Source organism: Taudactylus pleione, unplaced genomic scaffold (assembly GCF_031769625.1).
Source record: "Taudactylus pleione unplaced genomic scaffold, aTauple2 ptg000518l, whole genome shotgun sequence".
Taxonomy (NCBI): domain Eukaryota; kingdom Metazoa; phylum Chordata; class Amphibia; order Anura; family Myobatrachidae; genus Taudactylus; species Taudactylus pleione.
This window is the reverse complement of record NW_028284920.1, coordinates 12,809,585-12,837,249: the sequence shown is the minus strand read 5'-3', so window position 1 is coordinate 12,837,249 and position 27,665 is coordinate 12,809,585. Positions and strand designations below refer to the sequence as shown.

Genomic DNA, 27,665 nt, shown 5'->3' with positions numbered 1-27,665 from the left:
CTTTGCAGAGCTTAGTACAGGACATCAGAAAAAAAATTGTGCAATAGAAAAAGTTCACGTACTTGAATGTATGTAAATGTCCCTTGTGTCACACAGAGATTGGCGCACTATTTATTTTTGTCCTTGTACATGTGTCTCTTTGCTGGACAGAAGTATGTTTATTATTTAATTGGATTACTCTTTGTTCTATGTTCTTGTTTTAATTTTTCTATCCAAGTCACTATCTGCGGAAATAAAAAAGTATTTGTCTGAATAAATGTGGTCGATGGATTCCTCGTATGATTCAGATAAGATATATCATCTGTTTTTTTGGTATGGGGCCATTTGACTATTTTTTACAAATTGTATCAAAGGTGGTGTTACTTATTATATTGCCATTTGTTTTTATATATATATATATATATATATATATATTTTATCTGAAGTATACCTAACATTTGTACCTAGTGTTCATTCTAGCACCCTGCACCTGTCACGACCCATGCAGTTTCCTGTCTGGGGTGTCGCTCTCTGCTCTCGTCCTTCTAGCACACTCAGCAGATTCAACACAAACGTCTGATATACAGACCAGCGTGTGCTAGAAGCACCAGAGCACCGGTGCAGAGGCCGACACTCCAGGCAGGAAAAAGGAACTGCACTGGTTGTGACAGGTGCAGGGTGCAAGAATGAACACTAGTACATTCTCTGAGTCTTAAGCTGGGTACACACTGCACGATGTAGCATGGCATTGTTCATCGCATCGTCCCATCTGCTGTGCACACGCAATCGGGCGTACACACTATGCGATCCGCACGGTACATCGTTACGATCCATGTCGTAGCGATATATTGTGCAATGGATCGCGTAGTGTGTAGCCAGCTTTAGGATATTTTCCTCCTCTTGGAGGGAAGATAGATGAACAATTCTGCAAGGAAGCTTCAGCAAATATTCCCCAAGCTGGTAAAGACAATATCCAAACAGGCTGATGGCTAATTGCATCAGAAGGTGGCCCTACAAAGTATTACATCAGGGGACTGATCACTTTTCCAACCCAGTTATTCTAGTTTTTAATTTTTTATTCATTTTCATAATTCTTGCCTTTTTCTCCATTAGTTAAATGATGTACAGTAAGTCAAAATGTGTAAATACAACTGGAAAAAGTTTGATATTTTCCAGGGTTTTATGTGACTAAAGGTAAGGGTTCTTGATGGGATGTAGTTTATATCCCAGCTGTCGGGATGCTGGAGCTCAGAATGCCAGTGCCGGAATCCCAACACCAGTCAGAATCCCGGTGCCGGCATCCCGATGATAGGCAGGGCCGCTGAGAGCCGCGGCGGGGCCGGGTAATAGGGGGCGTGGCCTAATTGTGGGAGGCGTGGCCACGTCCCCTTCCCGGGCAAAAAAAAAAAACACGTTTTGCAGCGGCGCTGCGCGCTGGGGAGGGGGGCGCTCTGAGCCCCCTCAGCCCTGCTCAAAGCCAGGGGGGAGCGATCAATGTGATCGCTCCCCCCCACAGGCATAGGAGACTGCTGTGGCTGCTGTGAGGGAAGGGGGGCAGCGCCGGACCCGGGCCCCTGCCGGGCCCCTCAGGAAGCACGGGCCCAGGTAATCTGTACCCGCTCCCACCCCCTCGGTGCCCCTGATGATAGGTACTGGAGTAGGGGGCGGGTTAGGGGATTAGGGTTAGACACAAGGTGGAGGGTTAGAGTTAGGCTGCGGGGGGGGGATTAGGTTTAGGCTGCAGGGAGGGAGGGTTAGGTTTAGGGGTAGGGTTAGGTTACTTACCAACAGGTGTCAGTATCTTAACTCTCAGGATGCTGGCATTGGGATTCTGACCACCTGGAACTTGAGTGCCGTCATCCCATACCCAACCTGTTTGGAGTCGGACAGGGTATGATGATTTTCTATAAGCACTGTAAATTAATGAAAAAAATATAATAACACAACACAAGTGACACAGAAATATGGTAGTGCAAAAGGAAATCCTTAACATGGGCAATACCACAACTAACACTATTAAAATAAAATAAATGACTCAATTTATAATGCTTTAATTGTAGGTATTAATAATAGAAAGACATAACAGTATTCAGCAGGAACATTTATACAAATCAGTCATTTAGAAACATAACCAACATAAGCGACTTCACAGACAGACAAGAACTCATAGCAGCCAATTCATTTTAATACAATTAATATTAATATTATTTAGAAATGTAATTATGAAAAAGTAAAGAGTCAAATTAAAAACAACTTTGTAAATATAAAATGTTTTACTCTGGCAGATACCAGTTTCATGAAATAGAAGCCCAGATCTTACTGTGTTGTGACTTTTGCAAACCTACACATTTAAACCTTTTATATATATTACCACCGAGGGGTGACACCAAGGTGCAGGCTCCCCCTCAGTGACAGGAGCCGGGTGCTGCACTGTAGCATTAAGTGCAGCACTCAGCTCCTGTCACAGTGAGGGAGCCGGCACTGTCACCCGCACCTCCAGCACCCCTCACCACCCCATTGAAAATGACGGGCTGGGGTTCGGGATGCTAGGCCACGCCCCCTTCCCAAAACCACACCCCTTCACGAGGCCACGCGCCCTTTTTGGTGACGCGTGGCTGAGTCGCGCGCATGGCTTCCGCACCCTGGTGTCACCGCGGGGAGGGATGCCACTGATTTTCACTATTCTATACATAAGTGGTTGAAGAAGGTTTAGGTATATGAACTATTCATCTGTGATGAACAGTGACAACTTTAGTGAAGCAAGTCACAGAAAAAAAAACTTGTACCAAGCTGCTGTATAGGAGCTGGCCAGTGTGCTGAAACAGCAATAGAGCATCTGAAACTGAGGCTTGGAATGAAGCAAGTTACTGAGAAAACTGTTGTGCTGTCTGAGTGACTGTCTGCTGCAGGACTGAGGACTGCACTATGATCATCTCTATGAGACAGTGAGAGCCAATCAGAGATAGCAATGTGCCCTGTTACTTAGCAGCAGCCTAGAGAGGAGAGGTAGTCAGGTACTGAGTAGGCAGACAGAAAACTAGAGACAGCCTCCAACGAACCCAGGAAGATTCCCTGATGCAGAAAGGAAGCCAGGAAGGAGCCAGGGGAGGCATAGCTACAGTATCAGGAATTTAAAAAAAAAACAAACAAACATTGGAACACCATCAAATGATTTCCTTTCGATGGTGTCAAACATCAGACCACCACCATCAAATGGTAAAAACACTACCATCGGAACAAAAACATTGATGGTTATTTGTGCTATTTTTCATCCCTTCTTCATAGCCGCAAATATACACCTGCAGCGACTATTAGAAACCCTGACTTCCTTCAGCAGGTAAACATGGGGTACCCATAGTGATCCCCCATGTCTAGACATCTTAAGGGGGGTCCCTGGAATATTTCCCGAAAATTCCAGTTTTTGGAAACTTTCCGCCGGCTCCCGTTTTCGTTGAATTCTAATTGAATACGGGGATAAAGCGGGCACGCGCCCGATACTTTATCCCCAGAAAACCTGCGATGTGGAGCAAAAATTCCAGCACGGACTTTTCCCTCCCAAATTGAATACCCCCCGAACTCTTGCATTAATTTAACTGTCATTCAGCTACAACTCTGTATACTAACCAAAATAAAAAAAGCTGCAAAAATCCCACTAAATATCATATAAAGCCGGGAAATTCTAGCAGAAACCTAGTGGACCTTTGCCAATTAAAGTAGTGATTACATATAGCGCATTTTATATATCCATGAGAAACAGGAGGTATGGCAAAGGAAATATTTCCAAGAAAACCAAACAAAAGTAATTTGTTCATTGCGCTAATTAAAAAACAAAAAGGCCTCTAACAGTCAACAAAATCCAGGTGTCTACAGTATAACAGAAAATATGGAAACTATAAATGATTGGGTCATATAGGAACATTTTGAAGTGTGTCCTCGCAGTCCTGATGTGAGAAGGTATTATTATACCATTGTGTACCTGCATGATTATTATTATATCCAGGGCCTTATTGCGCAGGCCCCATAGCAGCTACACAAGATATCATCTTTGTAGCTCATATGAACAAAGACAATTTGACAATCACATTGCACCCCCTCCAAAACCAACAACAGTGATATATGTCAGTCATACTGCTCAGAGTCCCTTCTCCCAATTACGAGCCATAATAAACAGAAAGCACACATTACCTGGGTATAGGAAAGAGACCTAGCACTCTATGCCACATTGTACAGAAATGTAGTACCTGCCATTGCCAGGCTCAATGAACAGAGGGCCTGATTCAGACCCGGTCGCAATCGCTGAGCGCTCGCAAGCGGGTCGATGGTGGCCCACAGCGCATGAGCACGAGACCCAGATAGCAACGGCCAATCCGTTGCTCCGGGTCTCGCACCAAAGGGGACGTGCTGTCGATGATGAGTGACAGCGTGCCCCCTTTGGTGGGCGGGCTGCCCAAACGGAGGCGTTCCCATGAGAACGCCTACCGTTTGGGGCCGGCCCCACAGACATCACAAGTGATGTCAGTGGAGAGATTCCGGCTCTGTTAGAGCCGAAATCTCTCTGGGGCTTGCGGCCACAAGACCCTACCACAAGGGTCTCGTCGCAAGCCCGATGGTCGCGATAGTCTTGACCATCGCGACCATCATCATGGCTGCTTGCTATAGCTGTGGGTGGTCACCCACAGCTATGCGAGTGGCCAAGAGGCCGTTCTAAAAAAAAAAGACCGGCCCTGATTCAGAGCGAGCGCTCTGTCAGAGCGTCCGGCTCTGAATCAGGGCCAGAGTGCAATTAAGCCAGACTCAATGAACAGTGTTCATTATAACTGGCAACAATGCACTAATTCACCATAGCCAGCTATATTATAGAGGTTCACCACAGCCAGCTACTATATATTGCACTGACTCACCACAGCCAGCTGTACTGCAGAGGCTCACCACAGCCAGCTATACTGCAGAGGCTCACCACAGCCAGCTATAGTGCACTGACTCACCACAGCCAGCTATATAGCACTGACTCCCCACAGCCAGCTATATAGCACTGACTCACCACAGCCAGCTATATAGCACTAACTCACAACAGCCAGCTATATAGCACTGACTCACAACAGCCAGCTATATAGCACTGACTCACCACAGCCAGCTATATTGCCCTGACTCACCACAGCCAGCTATATTGCAGAGATTCACCATAGCCAGCTATATTGCACTGATTTACCATAGCCAGCTATATTGCACTTATTCACCATAGCCAGCTATATTGCAGAGATTCATCACACCCAGCTACACCACATCCAGCTATATAGCATAGACTCACCACAGTCAAATATATTGCCTAGACTCACCACAGCCATCTATATTGCACTGACTCACCACAGTCAGCTATATTGCACTGACTCACCACAGTCAGCTATATTGCACTGACTCACAACAGCCAGTTACTGTATATCGCATAGACTCAACACAGCCAGCAACATTGCACTGACTCACCACAGTCAGCTATATTGCACTGACTCACCACAGTCAGCTATATTGCACTGACTCACAACAGCCAGCTACTGTATATCGCATAGACTCAACACAGCCAGCAACATTGCACTGACTCACCACAGTCAGCTGTATTGCACTGACTCACCACAGCCAGCCCCTTGTCAGCCACATTGCACTGACAGCTATTTTGCACAAATTATTATCTCTTTTGGTTGAAAATAGTCTTTTAGGAGTAGAAACTAAAGTAATAGTTCTGTGGACTGTGAGGTTACATTTTACATTGGCACATATTCTTCTATACCCATAAGCTCCTAACAATAGACATAATTATTTTATATGATAAGTTTCCAAAGCAGAATGTGGATGTGGGCCTTTGCATAAATTGGACAAATTTGTGCAGTGGACATTATTTAATCCACTGCCCGTCCTTATATTCTACAGCTAGTAAATTACCCTTATTGTGTTGTATTTGTAACAGCAAAAAAGGGTCTGATATTCCATGTAAACGTTCAAAATGTCACCATTTAGAAAGTCAACACCAAAATGTTTTCGTGGTCACAATATCGACATTTGACATATCAACATTGTATATCACATAATGTTGACATTATGTGATATACGGTAGCCTAACCCTAACGCTCATATGTTCATAATGTAGACATGTATAATTCAACATTTTCAACAAGTTAATATTTTGTCAAAGTTTACATGTTACATGCCGACATTATGAACATATCAACATTCTGACCGATTATGTTGATATTCTGAATGTAGACATTTCGAACATTTCGACATTAAAGTGTCAATACAGTAACTACATACCAGAACAAATAATATATACTACAGTATCTGAGTGGTAACTGGTAATGATGACCCTCTTCAAGTATTGATGGCAGTTTCTCAGACACCTGCCTAATCTTCATTTAGAAAAGAAGGAAAGCAGAACGGAACAGGCCCCTGCTGAGATGAGAAGATAAGGCTTGTGGGATTTATCTGTGCTGGACAATCTTCCTCCAGGAGCTGGAACGCTCTCTCCAATAGGACTTCCGAGTGCCGATCATACTCCTGCAGGAATAGACAGGCAACATTTATGAAGTAACGTATTTCTGGAGGGTCACATATCTTACATAAAAACACAAATGACCTTTAAACCATTGTCTCCACAATTAGTATTTATCAATCCAGCCTAACAATTCTCCAGGAATTAGAGACATTACCTAGACACAAAGGGGCCAGTTCCATTAAGGGGGAGGTCCCAATGTAGCCTCATGCTGTGCTTCTGTGCACATTTTTTGGCAATCACGTTACATCACTTGTTTTTGCTTGCAACTCCATGAGGTAAAAGGAGACAATGGACCTGATTCAGACCTGCTCGCTAGGATGCGATCGCTCGTTGCTGGCCTATGTTTGCGTTCTGCGCATGCATCACATTGCTCGTGCACAAACCACTGCGACTGATCAGGAAGCACTCGCTCAGCACAGACAGCCCAGTTGAATGAGTGACAGAAGAGGCCGTTTGTAGGTGGTAACAGGGGCAGGCCACTGGAAACGGGGGAGTGAAGGTGTGAACGCAGGCGTGCCTGTGTGTTTCAACGACGTTTCAGAGGCGTGCATAATTAACAGGCAGTGTCATAGTACACATCATCTGGTTGTATTTTACACTGAAGTGATCGTAGTTCTTGCGGCCAGGTATAGTCAACCTCAACCGATGCGAGAACATCCGATGGTGCTCGATGTACCAGTGTTTTCATGCACTTCCTCTAGATGATGTGCACAAGTGGGCGTCTTATGAATAGTGGTTGGGCCAGGGCCGAAACTAGGATATCTGTCACCCGGTGCAAGGCAGCAATTTTGCGCCCCCCCCCCTTCCCGTACCTGGATTTTGTCCTTGCTCCTCCATAAGACAGTGCATTACTCAGACGTCCCTGGTATAGTGACTTACATTATTCCATACACCATAATGCCCATTACACATTATGCCACACACTGTAATGCCTATTACCAAAGTGCCACTTACATATTTGCCCGACACCATTTTATGCCCCACAGTAATGCTTCTAATTACTTTAAAATTACCTGCTCATTGCCATGGGGTTCCATGCTCGTTGCCATGTGGGTTTATGCTCAGCCAGGGGGGTTTATGCTCGTTGCCAGTTGGGTTTGAAGGGAGAAGATGCAGCTCTCAGCATCCTCTCCCTGCAGCGCCAGCGTTCCCGGCACTTCCGGGAACGCTGTGTGCATTGCACTCTGCTAACAGACACTAGAGGTCCAGTAGGATCTCTAGCATCTGTCTCTTCATTGGCGGCGGCCATTTTTTGATGGCCGTTTTCAGCAGAGTCCATGCGGACGGCTAGTCCGCATGGAATCTGCTGAAAACGGCCATCCAAAAATGGCCGCCGCCAAGAAAGAGACAGACACTAGAGGTCCAGTAAGGACCTCTAGCATTAGTCTCCTCTTCGGCGGTGCTCATTTTCAGATGGCAGAGTCTGCTTTTTCACCCTCCCAGCAATCCCCTCCAGATGCACGTGCACCTCTAGCCCCCCCCTAGTTGCGGCCCTGGTTGGGCTTCTGCATACACAAAGTGATCGCTCGCCAAGACATAGTGGGCGTGCTAATACCTTATCTTGCGATCGCCTGCCTTGTTGGGCGTGCGCTGAATTTGCATATACTGGGAGCAAGCGGCCGCATCTAGCGAGCGGCTCTGAATCAGGCCCAATGTTTACAGTTTTTACACCATATTTAATATAATATGACAAATTGAATTCAGATCAGTTGATGTTTCTTAATCCCTTAGATAATTATTCTTTCTGTCATGAAGAAACAATGTTGCCAAAGTTTCAACTGTGCAGTGTGGAGCAGGTGCGCCAAGAGGGTGGGCCCAGGTACTAATTACCCGGGCCCAGACTCATTGGAGGAGCCCGGTGAGGGCCGGGTCTGCCGCCTCCCCCTCCTCCTTCTTACCTGTCGGCAGCCCAGCACACGCATCAGCAGTCTCCTCTCCTCTGCCTGTGCGGGGGTGAAGAGGAGCAATCACACTGATCGTGCCCACCCCCTTGAATTTGCCCCTGGCTGAGGAGCTCAGTGCCACCATCTTCAGTTGCAAATATTTAAATTTCTAAGTAGGGTGCGGCCACGCCTCCCGTGATTAGGCCATGCCCTCCGAGTGTAACAGGGCCCGAGTCTGGAGGCAGGGAAGGACCTCATCCAGGGCAGATTCTGAATTGCACTTAAAGTGGCTGTAGTTGCAGGTAGCCAATGAAGCCTGATTTACTGGAATCCATAGGACTAATGTGGGGGTTTATGCATCCGCAGGCGAAAACTCGGGCCGCCTATTTATTTTATGCAAACCACCACAACTATCATCATTAGAATCTACGCTTACACCAGAGAGAACCGTCAGAAACAGACTTCCCTTCCCTGTGCACCGAGTTCCTGCCCCGAAACACCCTATTTTACAGGAAGGTCCGGCTATGTTCCATCCTATCCAAAATAGGTCGGACATTTGCAAAAATACAAAAATTTAGAGCATTATGCAAAAGCTAACCATTTGCGTCCATGAACAGAGGTCCGTCTAACTCAGAATCAGACCCTAATGGCCGGCTTCAAAGGTGCACGCAGTGTTGATGCCGAAATTTTCAGTCTGCCCAAGCGTCCGACTCGCACTGCGCATGTGTCCCGATGGTTACCGCTGGGAGCTGCAGAACAAGTGTGGATGCAGGGTGAGGTAATTTCAGTGGGCATTCTGGGTGATAACAGGGGTTAGCCGTTTTTTGTCTTTTGCCGCAGTTGCACTGATTCTGGCGACCATGTGCAGATGGAGACTGTGCACCACCAGAGGGCTGGTGCAATGTTCGATGGTGTGACTTAATGACAGGTATTCAGTTAGGCCGCGGGGTTTACCCCGCAACTAATTGCAGGACAAATTCCCCGCGGTGCGTGGAAAAGCTATTCAATAATATAGCCTTTTTCCCACACCGAAAATTCGAGACTCATGCATGGAAACACACTGATTCCGTGTAAACTGCGGAATCAATGTTTTCTTTCCCTGCGCGCGAGCCCGATTTGGTGGTTTTTACACGGATTTTACCTCGCAGCTCCATGAGCTGCGAAGTACAGTCCGACTGCAGGGACAAGCACGGGGGTCTCCAGGACTCGCGCTCGAGGAATCTCCGCTAATTGAATAGGTCCGGCGCAGCAATTTGAATATGGTAAACCCTACAGCTAATTGAATATGCCCCAATGTGCGGCCGATGGTGCGTCTCAATGCCCACTGTGGTGGATTATCGCTGTACAAATCCCATTGACTACAGTAGTAGCTTAAACTTACTCAGCCATGTACTAAAATTGGCCATTTAAGACACACTTTGAAAGAGAGTATTATGCACTTATCTATCTAGCTACTGTTAGAAAATATTACAATTATAGCGCCAGTGGAAATCAGTATACACAATAAAATACACATATGTAAGTATAATTAGATGCCTCAGACATAGAGGGAGATGTATCATGCCTTAGAGAGAGAAAAAGCAGAGATATGGTCCCCTAAATGGCATGAAGTGTGGGCACAGATAAGTTAGGTGTAGATGGTACCTTACAGTAGAGACAGCAGCTACAGTGGATCTTCCTTCCATCTGGCAATGACTCCACCGTGCTCTCCCTTCTCACACTGTAGCAGAGAGGCTAGGACAACCTTGATAGGCAGAATAATCTGGCAAATTTATAATTACTGTTGCAAAGTAGCAACTAAGGGCCTAATAAAGAGAATGATGCTATACCACAGCCGCTGCAAATTTATGCACATGATCAGATGTGTCCACTCATATCTTTGCTGCTTGTGCAGCAAACATGCACATGCATCTTGCCATGCAACTTGGCATGCGTGCATGCGCCACGGTACGCCATACTGCGGCTGCATTTGCACCATGCACTCCAATGAAACACAGGTTCTCGACTTGCCCCGTACGTGGCACGATTTTCCGCACAAGCGGCAAAGATACAAGATGACACGTGTATTTTCAACACATTTTATTTTATAAAGCTCAGTCTTCTTTAAATATATATAACAAGATGTCAGCTTCCATGCTTCCTTGGCAGTCCTGGTGCTGCCCAACTGGACTGGACACTGTATATCTCTCTGAAACACCAGGACTCAGCCTACACACTTGGCATTCACACTGCGGCAGTCGGTCAATAGCCTTTTTTTTTCAATTGTGGCTCCACCTCGGCGTTATCACTCTTTCCAGGTCTGTTCCCGGCATAAACAGACCTCGGGAAATCCTCGGCTCACCCACACATGCTCCCACTCTTTACCGTGCATGTCTGTACCAACAACCTCTTATCCTCCTCCCTGGATGTCTCTTCTGTGCACCACAGCACCACCACGGGTAGACTCCAGTAACACACAGTCCATAGAACAGAATGACAAGTCATCTCTTAAGTTGGGTACACACTGAGCAATGTGTACCCAGCCAATGGGCCAACATATCTGACCCTGGGCACACATCATAATGAGGTAATGAAAGATGGAACAATACCTCGTTCCATCCTACATTACCTGCAACGGGGCCGCTTGCGTTATTGTCTGGTTGGATATGCAGCACAGCCGACCGGACGTTATCGCAAGCAGCCACGGGAGCGTGCATATTGGCCGTACACACTGAGCATTGCGGCCAATATTGTAATTCCGATTCGTCCGGAAATGACATATCATGCCAACGTCGTCTCAGTGTGTACCTAGCTTTAGAGGTATCACAGATATCAGCTTCTAACTGTCATTTGTCTAGCACAGTATTTAAGATGACAGTGAGACGCTGACTAGTTGCTGTGGACAAGGCTTGATACATCTCCCTGTAGAGTTCTTTAGAATCTGTTCCACTCCAAGATGTAGCCCATGTCCACCAAATGCACATATTCTGTACATACCTGCTGTCCATTACACAGGAAACACAAGAGAGAATCTTTCAGACACTTCCTAAGCTCACAGAGATCATCATTGTTATAAAGGCTGCTGGGGTCAAAGAAAATCCCCTGTGAATAATAAAAGGAAATAAAAGTGTTTTTAGATTCCTAACATTCTTTCAAAATCACTAAAGAACTTGTCTATTAGAATCAGGAAGATTATTCTCGAGTCAGACCATTCTGCTGTCAATGCTGGGGTCTATTAGAATGGATTGTCGTCCAATGATTGACAGACACAAGTTTCAGGGGCCTATTCATCATACCTAAACTTTCTCTGGAGGTAATTAGGTTTAGAATTCGCATGGAGTGCTACCTAATTACCAGAGGAATTCATCATTCCTCCTCCCCATAACTATCTATTTCGAAAAGCTGTCATTTTTGCGATTACAGCTTTTCGGGAAATAGATAGTTATCTCTACCTGCTCTAACTAACCGCAGCTGGAATCCGTGCTGCGCATGCGCTGTTACATCTGTAAAACCAGCGCATGCTCAGCACTACCTACAGACAGTGGAGTAACTAGGGCGGGGTGCATGCCCTGGGCACCGTGGTAACGGCACGCCCTAGTTAGCCAGTGTAGCGCCGACCGCAATGAGTGCGGTCAGCGCTACACATTTACACAGGACCGGCGCTAGGCTTCCAGCGCCGGTCCTGTGCTTCACAGCTGAGCCTGTTCACTCCCCCTGAGCGCTTGCCCAATAGCGCTAGGAGGCGGGCTCAGGCTGTGCATAACACACGCATCGCCGCCAGCGCTGGCGGCGATGCGTGTGTTAAACAATAGCCAATGAGAGTCAGATAGACTCTCATTGACTGCTGCAGTACCCACTGCAAGAGCCGGGCTTCCGTCCGGCTCCTGCAGTGGGTAATGGGACAGACGTCATGACATCATGACGTCTGTCCCATAATGCTGAGCGCGCCAGCCCGGGAGGACTGGCGGGCGATGGCGGCGGGAGCGGCTGCGCGGACGGGAGCAGCAGCAGCATGGATTCAGGTAAGTATATTTTTATATATATATATATTTTTTTAACCTATCTGCACTACTGGGGGCACAACGTGGGAGGGGGGTGGCTACTACTGGGGGGACCTCTACTGGGGGTGGGGGCGGCACAACGGGGGAGGGGTGGCTACTACTGGGGGCACCATTATTGGGAGGAACTCTACTGGGGGGGGCTACTACTGGGGGCACTTAATCGGGAGGGGGAACCTCTACTGGGTACTACTACTTGGGGGGAGGGGAACTACCACTGGGGGCATTATAAAATGGGCATCCTACTAGAGGCACTGCACTCAGGGGACCACTACTGGGGGCAATAATAGGAAGGGTCATACAGGGGGCACTGGATAGGGGGGATCACTACTGGGTGCCTGCATAAGGGGACCACTACTGGGAAAACTGCATGGGGGGGGGGGGACTACTGCTGGGGGCACTATATAAAGGGCACTGCATAGGGGGGGGACTACTACTGGGGGCACCATATAAAGGGCACTGCATAAGGGGATACCGCTACTGGGCGCACTGCATTGTGGGGACTGCTACTTGGGCACTGCAGAAGGGGGAAGACTACATGGGGCACTGCATTTGGGGGGCCACTGCTGGGGGTACTGAGTAAGGGGAACTAATTGGGGGCTGTATAAGGGGGACCACTACTGGGGATACTGTATAAGGGGCACTACTATGGGCCTGCATAAGAGGGACCACAACTGCATACTGGGGGTACTGTATAAGGGGTACTACTGGGGTTAAGGTGCATATGGATAGGAATGTTCAGTGTGAAAATAAAGGGGTGTGTCATGTTGACACACCCAATTTTTAATTGACCACGCCCATTATTTTGCTGCACGCGCCTTCGGCGCGCACATCAGGGAGGGGCTCCCTTTTCAAATTCGCCCTGGGCTCCAAATACCCTAGTTACGCCACTGCCTACAGATACGGTAATTTTGTGTGTGTCCCCCCTCCGCTCACCTCCCCCCCCATCCCCAACTTACCTGCTCGCGCAGCAGCCTCACGCTCCATCTGCTATGCTGTCATGTGTTCTCCCCAGCAAAACTCAGTAGTTTAGAAAAAAAAAAATATATTTTTTTTTTCCCTAAACTTTATTGTGTTCTGCTGGGGAGAGCACATGACAGCATAGCAGACGGAGCCAGAGGAGAGTCCAGAGCGCCGGAGGGAGAGGGCGGGGGACCTGCCCAGCCGAAAGCAGGTGTTACCTACTATACGCCACCTCACAGTGGCTTATGGTAACACCATCAAATTCCGAAAATACATAATTTTCGGAATTTGATGAATAGCCTAATTTCCATATCCCCATACTAATGTATGGGGAGTGTGGAAATTAACACAGGTGGACTTAGCAAGGAGATATCAGTGATATCTCCTGTGCTAAGTGTGTTCATGAATACTAAAATAACGTTAATTAAGGAAAATGTCCTTTAAAAATGTTATTTTAGTGTTGAGGAATAGGTCCCATAGACATCCACGGACAACAAGTTACTATGTTCAAATATTTAAAAAGAACATATGAGCTGCAGTAGAACAATGTGAAAGAATATGTTTTACATTTCAGCTCTGCTTTAAAAAAAACCTCAGAGGCAGGGGTTAAAGTGGGCCAGAATAGGGCGGAACTGCGTTCCATCACTTCTATTTAGAGACGGAACCAGTTCCGCCTCCTCCAACCCACCTAACCCCGGTGCCACAGGGAGGCTCCATTTGCCGGGCGCCCGCTGAGATTTTGTTACCAGCGGGCTCCAGCTTCCGGCCCCTCCCACAGGCACTATGGTAGAGACGTCGTGAAGTCTCTCCCATAGTTAAGCAGAGTGGAGCAGCCAGGCGGACCGGAGGCAGCGGGGCTCAAGGTAAGTATTGGGGTTTTTTGTGTAAGCGGCTTCATATTGGGGACATAACATCAGGGGGCACTACTACTGGGGGCATTTACTCGGGGGGCACTACTACTGGGGGCATTTACTTGGGGCATTACTATTGGGTGCACTACTACTGGGGGCATTTACTCTGGGGCATTACTATTGGGGGTATTACTATTGGGAGCACTACTACTGGGGGTATTACTACAGAGGGTATTGCTATTGGCTCTATTACAGAGGGCACTACTACAGGGGGCATTACTTCTACAGGGATATTACTACAGGGGGCACCACTACTGGTGTCACTGCATAAGGGCCACTATCACTACTGGGAGAACTGCATTACGGGCACCACTACTGTGGGCATTATGTGCATTAGGGGCCTAGTACTGTGGACATTGGGCCTGATTCAGAGCCGCTCGAAAGCGCACAGCGCTCGCAAGCGGCTCAATGTTTTCCCACTGCGCATGTGCCGTGTCCGGCGTGCACATACGCGAGCTCCGTCCAGCGACTGAAGCTCAGTCGCTACGAAGCTTGCTACAAGACGGGGCGGCTGTCAATGGTGAGTGACAGCTCGCCCCGTTTTGTAGGCGGGTAGGGGGGGTGGCTGAACAAATGCAGGCGTTCCCTTAGGAATGCCTGGCGTTTGTGGGAGGCCCTACTGACATCACTAGTGATGTCAGTAGTGGACTTCCTGCTCTATTAGAACCGTTGGTGGGATGGTGTAAATGGTACATGAAGATATGCATCCTGAATATCCAAGGACACCATGAAATCCCCTAGTTCCATTGCCAGCACAATCAACTGTAGGGTTTCCATACGAAACCTGGGCACCCGGATAAATGTGTTGAGTCCCTTCAGGTTTAGAATAAGCCGGAGAGACTCATTGTGTTTTAGAATCAAGAAGAGGTTGGAATACTATCCCTTTCCTAGTTGATTCACTGGAACTGGGATTATTACCCCTGGCACCAACAGGTACTGTATAGCCTGCTGAAGGGCCAAGGCTTTCACAGAATCCGTTGCCGGAGTTGTGCAAGAAAACCTTTGCGGGGGACTTCTCCAGAAAGTGAGGGCATACCCCTGGGAGACCACCTCCCCAACCCAGGCATCCATTGTTGTGAGATGCAAAATGTCTGAAAACTGAAGAAGTCGGCCTCCTACCCTGGGATCCCCCAGGGGGAGGCCCATCCCATCAGGCTGCAGGTTTATCTTTAGTCTTAGAAGCCGGATGTCTGTTTGGCCAGAATATCTTAGACTATGGTTTCCTGTGAGAACTTGTTCTAGAGGAAGATTAACCCTTTGCTTTTCCTTGCAGCCGAAAGGCCCAAAAAGGACAACTGCTTAGGTGTAGTAGTGGATGCTGAAGGTAGACCAACCGTTTTAGAGGCTGTCACCGTAGGAAAAATCTTGTCTAACTCTGTGCCAAACAAATACCTCCCGTAAACGGAATTGATTCTAGGGCTTTTTTAGATCCTGCATCTGCTTACCAGTCACTTAACTAAAGGGCTCTCCGAGCCACAACTGAGACAGCTGATGCTTTAGAAGATAATATACCAGCATCCAATGCCGCCTCTCCCGAATCTGCCTCCTTAACATAGGAGATAATAGTCAGCTGTTCCTTGGAAGCTTCTGGCAGAGTATCTCCCAGTATTTTCATCCATTCCTCAATGGCTTTGGAAACCCAGGCACGTAACTGCTCCAGAGAGAGTGAAGACTGCCTTGAGGCAGGTTTTAAGTCTCCTATCTATGGAACATTTAAGAGAGGATGCAGATGATATGGGCAATGTGGCACTCCTAACCAGATGTGCAACATGTGCATCTACTGCTGGCGGAACTTCCCATTTGGTCACTCATCCAATGGAAAGTGGTATAAGGCCTATACCTTTCTTGTAATATGGAATTTCCTGTCCGGAGAACTCCATGCTTCCCCCATAAGTTCTGAAAGGCGCTCAGATTTGGGAAATTCAACTTTCTGGCGTTTGAATACTGGAGCCTTTCTTTCCACAGGCTCCTCATCATTTATGTTTAGCACAGCTTTGACCGCCCTAATCAGAGAGGGGACATCTGCTGTTGGAAAACGGTCTTCCTCTCCTGAGAGAGACTCCTATGAGGAGACACGTGTATCCCCATACTCCCCAGCCCCCATAGGGGGCTGCGATGGCCTCCATTTCCCGAAACGGAGGTGTTTCACCGCCATTGGGGTGGGAGGGAAGAGACCAATATCTCCATCGGCCGACGGAGATTTCCTGACCTCTTCCTTTCATCAGCGGTGGCCAGCTTGCATGACCCCATGGGTCACCTTACTCGGCCGATGTTCCGAAGAGTATCCGAAGCTGCATTGGACAATGCAGCTCGTATAAGTAATGCAGCAGGAGGCGCGATGCCTCCTGCTGCATTACCATATCAGCACAGACGGAATAGCTAAGCTGTCTGCGTGCATACATCATATATCTATAGCCTGCGTGCATACATCATATATCTATAACCTGCGTGCATCTTAACAATTGCTATCCTTACTGAATCAGGCCAATTGTTCACTCCTGGGAGGATCTTCCTTTATATTTATGATTAGGTAGGATATCTGCTAATTGAACTCTGGTTACCCTTCCCCATATTTTTCATCTACAGAGGGCCTGATTCAGAGATTTATGCTAATGCAATCACACAGGGCCGCCATCAGGGGGGGACTGCCGGGAATCCAGTCCCGGGCCCGGAGAGAGATGGGGCCCGGGTAGCAGCGGTGCGCAATGCACTGGGTGGCTGACAGTCACAGGAGACAGAGCATAGGCTGCGCTTGAATTAAATATTGAGCCGTCCGTGAGCCAACACAGCTCGCGGAACAGCAGCCAATCAGGAGCGGCCGCTCCTGATTGGCTGCCGTTCCGCGAGCTGAGCTGTGATTGGCTCGCGGCTGGCTCCATATTCCAATGCCGTGGCGCCAATGCTCTGACTCTACCTCCTGCCCAGTGTATTCTGCATCGTTGCCACCCAGGACCCCTCTCTTTCTAAACAAGGTATGCTACCCCTGCCTTACTCCCCCACCCCAGTCCAGCCAGCCAGCTTTCCCTGCTGTTCGCCTCCCTCCCACCCAGTTCAGCCAGCCCTCTAGTCTGGCCAGCCTGCCATTCCTGCGCCCAACACCAGTCCAGCCAGCCACCCACCCACCCTGTCTTCCCTGCCCCAGTCCAGTCAGCCTTCCCTGCTCTTCACCCACAGTCCACCCAGCATTCCCTTTGCCCCCACCCAGTCCAGCCAGCATTTCTTGAGACCCCCCAGTCCAGCCAGCCTTCCCTGCTCCCCACCTCCTGTCCATTTTGCATTCCCTGTGCCCCCCCAATCCCCCCTGCTTTCCCCCTAAGTCCAGCCAGTATTCTTATATAGGCAGCCTGCCTTCCCTGTTCTGCCCCCGTCCAGCCTGCCTTCCCTGTTCTCCCCACACAGTATATACAGCGTTCCCTGTGCCCCCCTAGTCCAGCCAGTGAGCCTGCCCACCTCCCCAGTACAACCAGCCTTCTAGTCCAAGCAGCCTGCCTTCCCTGTGCCCTCCCCCAGTCCAGTCAGCCAGCCTGCCCCAGTCCAGGCAGCCTTCCCTGCGCCCCCCCCCCAGTTATAACAACTGCCCCCACAGCCCAAATGTTAATACCCCTTAAAAGTAGCTCCACCCACATTATCCACAGCTCCGCCAACCTCTGTCCCATACCCTGGGGTGGGGCCCTGCCTATTTTTTGTCAGTACTGGGCCCCACATTTTCTGATGGCAGCCCTGCAATCACAACTGCGATCTCTTACAGATTGCAGTAGCGAAAATATGTTAATGTATTCCAAAGCCAACCAGAGCATAGGGGCGCCCACTGCTGCCTTCTCATATCTGTCCTACGTTGTGCATCAGCGTAAACATTGGGAACATCGACACAGATCGAGCAGCCACGCAGCCTGCCTCAAACACTGCGTCTCTCCTGACACGCTGGGAGCTCTCATGTAGTGAAGGAGATCGCAATGGCTAATTTATGCACGCCTATGAAACAGCGTTTAAATGGCCCCGACATGCCGGCATTTACCTAGCTACCCCCCGTTACTTCCACCAAACACTGACTACCTGTCACTCACTTTGCGAGTTATTCATCTGTGCGAGCATAATCGCAAACTACTTGCTGCGCGTGCACAGTGCAGCTTTCGTGCATGCGCAATGGCTACAAATCTCTCACACCCCATTTTAGGGTTAGGGTTAGGTATCAATTAGGGGCAGGGTTAGGCTGCAGGTAGGGTTAGGCTTATATGCAAAGTGAACGGCAAATCCCATTGTTGACATGCTGACTATTGACATCCACAATGTGAACATTCTGGCAATGTCGACATTATGTTAGTGTTGTCAATGTCAACAAAATATACCAGACGCCTGCGTTCGCTCGACAACCCTCCGTCACAACCCACAAAAGGCACTTCCTGTCAATCACTGTGCTCGGGGTCTGCGTAGCCTCTGCAAACGTATTTCCCATCGCAATTGCTAGTCCACGCACTGCAATGCATACGCAATGCGAATTAATCGACCGATTGCGTGCGTCTCTTTGCTACTGCGACCCTTGCTGAATCAGGCCCACATATATATGTGTATAAGGCACAATCGCATTACGATTACGGACGTACAAAGGAATCCATCGCAAAGTGAGTGACAGGTAGTCAGCGTTTGGGGGTGGTAACAGGGGTGGTCAGAAAAACGCAGGCGTGTCTGACCGTTCAAATGCTGTTACATGGACATGCATTAATTAACCCTTTGCGATCTCTTACACAGCCTGAAAGCCCTCTGCTTATCAGGAGAACTGCTGAGTCTGCGTCAGATCAGACCTGCTGCTAGGCCAAGATGGCTGCTCAATGTGCATCGATGTTACCGATATTTCCGCAGGTAAGTAATGTCATATGCATGTACAAAGCCAGCAGTGGGCGTCCTTATGCTTGAGGGATCTTTGGAACCATTAGCATATTTTTGCAGCTGCGTTGCATACAAAATTGCATCCGTGATCGTATCAGCGTCCATCTCTGAATCAGGTCCACAATCTGCATCTAAAATGTGGATGGGATGTGATAAATTCTCCCAAAATCGCAAGGATATAGCAAATATCGCATGCAGGAACAGAGCTTGCGAGAAAGCCCTGTCCCTGCGAATCTCTTCCCAGCATTTCTCAGGGTATTTTTAGCAAAAAATACCCTGAGAGTGTGACCGCGCTTGTGCCACCTGCTACCAACATGTAATCCACCCTTCTCTCCCACTAAGCTAACACTTACCTGCACGGTGATCGGTGATTCGGTGAGCTCCTCTGTGACTCCGGTCAACTAATTGCTGAGATCCTGCTCTATGATCTATATATAAATAACTGGTACTAATAATAATAATGATCCCCGGTCAGCTGCTCTGTGCTGTAGTGAAACTACAAGTCTTGTAGTTTTACAACAGCTGAGAGTCACATGTTGGCCAGGTCTGGTCTGTCAGTTTCAATGCAAAGCATCCATTGCAACTGGGCTGTAACCTGTGCCATCTGAGGACATGTTAAAGAAATGAGCAGGAGCAATGAAGGTGTAAACGAATGTGTGCTTCAAACGTATTTGTATTTTTACAAGTTACTGTAGATCATACCTCCCAACCGTTCCGATTCTAGCGGAACAGCCCCACTTTTCAGGCACTGTCCCACCCTCGGGCCGCAGAGCAGTGGCATAACTAGGGCAGGGCGAGCGGGGTGCGTGCCCTGGGCACCGTGGGTCTGGCGGCGCGGAGGGGTGCCACCAACCACGATCCGGCCCGCCCTAGTTAGCCACCAGTGTAGCGCCGACCGCAGAGAGGGGCATTATAAAAGGTGCCTACTACTAGGGGCACTGCACTGGGGGGACCACTACTGGGGGCAATAACAGGAAGGACCACTACAGGGACCACTGGATAGGGGGGGTCACTACTGGGGGCCTGCATTAGGGGGACCACTACTGGGGGCACTGCATTGGAGGGGGGGTACTACTGCTGGGGGCACTATATAAGGGGCTTACTGCTAGGGGCACTGCACAGGGGGGACCACTACAGGGGGCACTAGATAGGGGGGGATCTCTACTGGGTGCCTGCATAAGAGGGACCACTACTGGGAAAACTGCATGGGGGGGGACTACTGCTGGGAGCACTACATAAAGGGCACTGCATAGGGGGGGGGGGGGGGGACTACTACTGGGGGCACTATATAAAGGACACTGCATAAGGGGATACCACTACTGGGCGCACTGCATTGTGGGGACTGCTACTGGGGGTACTGCATAAGGGGGAACACTACATAGGCACTGCATTTGGGGGGACCACTACTGGAGGCACTGGGTAAGGGGAACTATTTGGGGGATGTATAAGGGGGACCACTACTGGGGATACTGTATAAGGGGCACTACTATGCATAAGAGGGACCACAACTGCATACTGGGGGTACTGTATAAGGGGTACTACTGGGGTTAAGGTGCATATGGATAGGAATGTTCAGCGTGAAAATAAAGGGGTGTGTAATGTTGACATGCCCCATTTTTAAGTGACCACGCCCATTTTGGGGTGATGAGGGGGGGGGCTCCCTTTTCAAATTTGCCCTGGGCTCCAAATACCCTAGCTACACCACTGCCGCAGAGTCCCATGCGTGGGGGGAGGTTGGGGAGACACATGATCACCACTGGACTGGACTGCACAGCAGAGCAGCAAGTGAATACTGAATAGATGCCGTACGAATATGCACAGCATCTATAAACAGTGCAGAGGTAAGCCTGAGGGCAGTCCAGCTGCACGGGGAGCACTGGGCATGCCCCCAGAGTGATGAAAACGGGGGCATGCATTGAGGTCATGTCCCCTTCCAGTGATACCACATCCTTTTTTGGCCTTTGCCATGTGCACCGGGTACCAGTGTTCAACTTTCAAAAGTTTCGAGATATACTGTAGATGCAAAAATTACTTGAATGCTCCTGCTGGTCAGGTGTGAGGAACCCAACATCATCCTTATGCAAATGGATGCATCTTGGACCCAGTGTCGGACTGGGGCATAGAGGGCCCACCAGGGAATGCAATAGTAGGGGCCAAAGCTTAAGGGGTGTGGCCAGCCACCAGAGGGGACAAAAAAAAGGGGACAGAGGTGTATCAGCACCACCCACTTTAATTGGCAGGAGGGCTAATCTTAGTGTAGTATCCATAGAAAGAAATAAAGTACCCAAGTTCATCCATGACCCTGCTCGACTCCTAGCGGTGGGGCCCTCAGGCACTGGGGCCTACCAGGGATTTCTCCTGTATCCCTGTGGGCCAGTCCGACCCTGCTTGGACCTTCCAGTTGCAGTTTTACACGAAAGCACATTTCAAAGCACATCCAAACAATGCCATCCGCAGTACACTCAAATGTAACCTCAGAGTGATATTACAGGGCTGCTTTGCAAGACAGAGACGTGGCGTGTATCTTGAAATGGGTTTGTCAGAGACATAGAAAAACTTTAACTAAAAGAGAGTAATACCAGGCTGCCTTTTTATGGTTTGTAGGTTTAAGGTTCAAAAGCATTACATATAGAATATAATATTATTCTATCACTGTATATTTATTTTCCATATAAAGATTTTTTTTGTAGACAGTTCTCATCAGAAGCATAATATACATAGAATTTGAGCTAGCCATACCCAAGCTAAATCAAAGTGTATATAAAGGAAGTGTAAAGGTACAGACCTGTTCTGTGTATAATATGGAATCTTTTAAGTTCCTGGGTAACAATTTGCATGTTCTGCAATATCTCAGGAAATGCAATAATTCCAAAAGCCTTTCCGCTGTATTCCACACATACCCCAGCGGGCGTGTGCCCACACCTGAGGGGAGAAAACAAGATTACATTATGCAGGACTTATACTTGCTCTTTATACTTCTCCCTTTTATAGCATTACCCTAACTATCTGTCATGGAAATTAACTAAAAGAATAGTTAATGTCCATATGTCTGCCTCTACATAATGTCACCTTCGCTGTAATGTGAGTTCGGTCTGTGCCCAGATGGCTGTATAAAATACATTGTGAACACTTGGCCTGATTCCGACCCGTTCGCGAGCGCTATGCGCTCGCAAGCGGGACGATGATGGCCCAGTGCGCATGCGCACGACGGAGCCGGCTCCGTTGTGTGTATGCGCAAGACCCGGATAGCGACGGGCAATCTGTCGCTCCGGGTCTCGTACCAAAGGGAGCGTGCTGTTGATGTTGAGTGACAGCACGACCCCTTTGGTGGGCCCTTTGACCATCGCAACCATCATCATGGCCACTAGCTATAGCTGTGGGTGGTCACCCACAGCTATGCGAGCGGCCAGGAGGCCGTTCGAAAAAACCAGAAGGACGGCCCTGATTCAGAGCAAGTGCTCTGTCAGAGCGTCTGGCTCTGAATCAGGCCCACTGTGTGTCCCAGAAATAACAACCCAAAGACCAAGATATTATTACATCAAACCTTTGAGGAAAAAAAAATTGGAGAAGTTGTCCATAGCAAACCAATCAGCCTAACATTAATCTAGCAGTCTATAAAAAAACAGGTAGAAGGTAATTGGTCGCTATGGGCAAATTCTCCACTTTATTTCTTTCAAAGGTTTGATACAGTTCCCACCAAGGTCTTAAGATAGCGAAACACATGGGGTTCTAATCGCACAATTGTTGAATGATTAGATTTATAGTCACATATAGGGTAAAACAGAATGGACAGGTCTGGCATCCAGTGGGCAGGCTATTCATCATCACTAACGGGCTTGTTACACATGTGGAAATTATATTTTCCGCATGTTTTATGTAACAGACCCATACATCATCAGGGGCCCGATAAGAACTCCTAATATTCAGTGTTCAGTGTTTGCTTGTGATAATCAACTCCATCTTTAGATGTAGCTGATTCCTGGGACACCACTCCTACTTATGGGAAGGCGCTACGGGGTCGCAAAGAGGGATCTGAGATGATCCCTCTGCACAGCGTAACCTTTGGCTGTGCGCATGCGTGACCTCGGAGGTCACACATGTGCAGAAGGCCAGCACAGTCCGGTAAGTAACGTTGCTACTGAAGTGATGCACCAAGTAGCAGCTATCCCCACACTGGAGCAATACTGAATTGCTCTGGTAATTTTGTATATACCGCCCCAACTAGTGGCTAGTTAGACACTTAATTATTGGGGGTGGGATGGATGAATAGGCATCTAAACCTTATATAAAGATAACGCGCATTTTATCAGTTGCGCTGCTTCGTTTTGCTGTAACTGATCCTGCTGCCTGAGAAAGCTGGCTACTTGTAGGACCGCCTGTGGCTACTACATTTAATATCAGAAAGATCAATGATCGCTGGTGAAAGTGAATGATATTGTTACAGATCTTGATTTTTGCTACAATTATAGTGTTTAACTTTTATAGTAGTCACATTATATTATCTGACTGCAAAAAAATAAAGACTGCTGCTTCTATGCACCCTGTTATACAGTACAGTGGACCGATGAGTACTGTGCAGCAGGTTGCCTACAGTACAGTATTCAATACAAAATGCTTTTCATTTTAATGCAGTTTACTGTATATCAGCTTACATTCAGTGTAAGGGGAGACTTGAATTACACATCGTGAATCACTGCAATTAAATTGTATACCTAGTACGTGTCTGTCTTCCATCAGAAAGAGGATGGAGCCGTTCCTATCAGCGATTACCGCATATGGCATCAGTAGTCTGGGGTGATTTTGGAGGCATAAGAAATGATGCAATGACTTCAGCCAGTTGGAGGTAACCGGTACCTAGGAAAGACGACAGGCGAAACGGGAGTAATTTGTGACAATTTAAGTGATTTGTTACAGATATTTTTACAGTTTGTGACAGATACTGCTGTATAATGTTGTAGCAATATAGTATCTATAGCATGCAAATAGATATAAATATATGAGGTCATGTTCTATACATGAAAATGACATGTTGAAGAAATAATAAAAACACATAGCTAATGTATTCACTCTTACTATTCCCAGTGTCATACTTCTCAAGGTTCTAGCACTCATCAATACTAAGATTCATATACTGTACATAACACTTACGTGAGAGGTAATTCAGATCCAATCCTTTTCCATGGCCCATAGCACAACTTGTGTTTGCTTACAGATGCAAGAGCATATTTTGTAAATATTGTTAGTGAACTTACTATCATCAGCTAATGACATAAGGTATTCCACAGGTTTACAACTCTTACAGAATAGTATATAAGTACTAAATTAAGGAGGAGAATATGTAAGCTGTCCGTTTTTCTATTGGAAGAACCCGGTAAGTAGGTCAGGGGAGGGGAGGGGAGGGGGAGGGGGGTAAAGGTAGCTGGGAGGGGGGGGAATGTAAGCAGGGGCTGGCTGGCAACTTTTAGCCTGGGGGGCAAATGCATGCAGGTGGCCCTGGCAGAGGAGTAGCGTGTAGCCAAGGTGCCAGGAGCACATGTGTGCTACAGCGCCTTTTCCCCCCCACAAGTGTTCCAGGAAGGAGGCGGGTCCATATGGAATTAATGTAAAGTAAAAATAAAGATTAGGGGCAGCCCCCTGTAGTGGTGCCCATATGCAGTGCTCCCTGTACCCCAGGAGAGGACCCCCTTATGCAGGCCTCCAGTAGTGCCCCCCCTATGCAGTGCCCCCAGTAGTGGTACCCCCTATGCAGTGCTCCCAGTAGTAGCCCCCCCTTGTAGTGCCCCCAGTAGTGCTCTCCCCCTTGCAGTGCGCCCAGTAGTGCTCTCCCCCTTGTAGTGCCCCCAGTAGTGCTCTCCCCCTTGTAGTGCCCCCAGTAGTGCCCCCACTATTAGTCCCCCCGGTAGTGGTCTCCCCCTTGTAGTGCCCCCACTAGTGCTCTCCCCTTTGTAGTGCCCCCAGTAGTAGTCCCCCCCCCTTGTCATGCACCCAGTAAGGCTCTCCCCCTTGTAGTGCCCCCAGTAGTAGTCCACCCCTTGTAGTGCCCCCAGTAGTAGTCCCCACCCCCTTGTAGTGCCCTCAGTAGTGCTCTCCCGCTTGTAGTGCCCCCAGTAGTAGTCTCCACCCCCTTGTAGTGCCCTCAGTAGTGCTCTCCCGCTTGTAGTGCCCCCAGTAGTAGTCTACACCCCCCTTGTAGTACCCCCAGTAGTGCTCTCCCCCATGTAGTGCGGTAGACACATGGAGTAAGAAAAAACAAAAAACACTTCCCTGAATCCTCGCTCCCACCGCCGCTATCCGCTCCTCCGTTCGTCCTCCCGGGCCGCTCTGCATTATGGGAGAGACATCATGACGTCTCTCCCATTACCCACTGCAGGAGCCGGAAGATGGAGCGGCTCCTGCAGTGGGCGCAGCAGCAGTCAGTGAGAGTCTGACAGACTCTCATTGGCTGCCACTCAAAACAAACACACAGCTGCCAGCGCTGGCGGCTGTGTGTTTGTCAGTCACTGTGTAGCGCTGACCGAACTCCGTCCGGTCAGCGCTACGTGCGCGGAGCAGCTGTGTCACAGAAATAGTCTGCCCGCGGTCGCATGCCGCTGCGGCCCGGGGGGCACATGGCACCCTGCCCCCTAGCCCAGCCCGCCACTGAATGTAAGGACAGGGTGGTCAGCTTACAGGAAGTAGGGGAGTGCCTGGAGAGTATATAAAGTCAGGATGATCCATCCATCTATATATTATTCAGGATCCATCAGAGTTACCCACCCACCCAAGTTGGGTATTAACAATACAATGGATATACTGAATTAATGCGTTGGAATGTTCTCTGTGGTTTCCGTCCAACAGGTGGGGCGCAGCCCAGTGGGAAGCGGTGCTCCTCGGTGACCTCTAGTAGCAGTGGCGGATCTAGACTTTACTTTTAGGGGGGGCAGTTTAAGAATTAATACTATCTCCTCCCCTCTCTATTTATAACTCCTCCCACTTACAATTTTGTCCCTCCCATTTTCAATAAATACTTCAAAAAGAAAACAAACTGAATATGAGTATTCATTAACCCCCCCTGCAACCCCCATAGAGCAAGCTTCCTCCCCCAAACCCCACATGTGCACCAGACCCCTGGGACCGCCCAATAAAAATATGTCCTACAGAGCAGACTTTCCCCATCCCCACATGTGCACCAGACCCCCCCAATAATAATAAGCCTCACAGTCAGAGGCAGAGCAGGCTTCAGCCTCCCTCCCTCCCCCACCCTTAATGATATGCTCCATTACAGTACTCACACAGGCAGCACTCTACAATAACGAATGAGGCAGAACAAAACAAATCTTCAACTCGAACTCTCTCACTCTAGCCATTCACCACCATCAGCCGTCTGCTCCGCTGCTCCCAAGATGGATCCCGCCTCGATGGATCCCAGGGTCCTCACTGACCGCACAAAGAAAGACAAGGGGGCCAGCCGCGGAGGAAGAGACTTTTAACTCAGTCTCAGCCTGCCCGACCAGCCCTGCCTACCCCCGGATACTATTTCTGTGTGAGTAACAGTCTATCACTCACACACACAGATGATGCTGTGCCACGGCCGTACGCGCTGCTCACAGCTGAGCGGCTCAGCCGGCTGACAGTTACAGTTACATACTAATTTTGTAGGCGGTCCTTCTGGGAATCGGGACTATATGTATGGGGGGCGATCGCCCTAATCGCCCCCCCGTGGATCTGCCACTGTCTAGTAGCGCAATAACGGTTGACCTGCACTTCCCACGGATAAGTCAACCTGGTCATCATCTCAAGGATGGGCCAGTGCTATGCCACGTGAGTGGAAGTGGTACTGCCCAGCTCAATTGAGCAGGGGAAAGATGTATTTCCCGCCCCCTATAAATAAAATTAATAAGTTGAATATCAGTAGGGGGATGTAGCTCTAAGGCTAAGCACTGCTTTTCTCGCCAACCTTGATTACTAATTCTAATTCAATCAAAAAATTTGGCTGTGACCTCTTCAAATAGCAATTCAGCTGTCTTAGGGCCTGATTCAGCAAAGAACGCAAGTGAGAGAGCGCACGCACTCGGCCAATGTTTTCGCACTGCACATGCGTATGCATCGCACTGCGTGTGCGCAAACTAGCCAGTGCTATCGGGTAAGGGTACACAGACTACACGCAGTGTGAATGCAGACCCTTCCGATATTGATTGACAGGAAGTGCCGTTTGTGGGTGGTGACGGGGGGTGGTCGAGCGAAAGCAGGCGTACATTTGCATTGGGACGCTGTCGCATAATTAAGGCAGTGTGGCAGCATACGCAGCCAGACGACTCAATGCACGCAGGAAGTGGCCAAAATCCTGCACGACATAAGGTCAATCTCTATTGTGCGTATGGTTCCGATGGTTCTCAATGTTACCAATGTTTCCACTGTCTCGCGGACTACTCAGGCTTTGAGTAAAGGGAATTGGGCAGCATTGTGTAGTGCAGGGTGTCTGGAT

General features: G+C 48.6%; 1 protein-coding gene across 1 annotated transcript in view; it reads right to left on the bottom strand.

Moving 5' to 3' along the window:
• Positions 1-1,780: 1,780 nt before the first annotated feature.
• The window catches only part of LOC148501513 (uncharacterized), a 111,093-nt gene continuing 85,208 nt past the window's right edge, over positions 1,781-27,665 (bottom strand). Inside the window, exons 6-10 of the mRNA XM_088450445.1 lie at positions 23,914-24,055; positions 21,987-22,123; positions 11,383-11,487; positions 6,283-6,525; positions 1,781-1,892 (exon numbers count right to left, since the gene is read on the bottom strand). Coding sequence (XP_088306571.1) covers positions 6,373-6,525; positions 11,383-11,487; positions 21,987-22,123; positions 23,914-24,055 — 537 coding nt within the window. The 3' untranslated portion in view covers positions 1,781-1,892; positions 6,283-6,372. The remainder of the gene's footprint in view (positions 1,893-6,282; positions 6,526-11,382; positions 11,488-21,986; positions 22,124-23,913; positions 24,056-27,665) is intronic.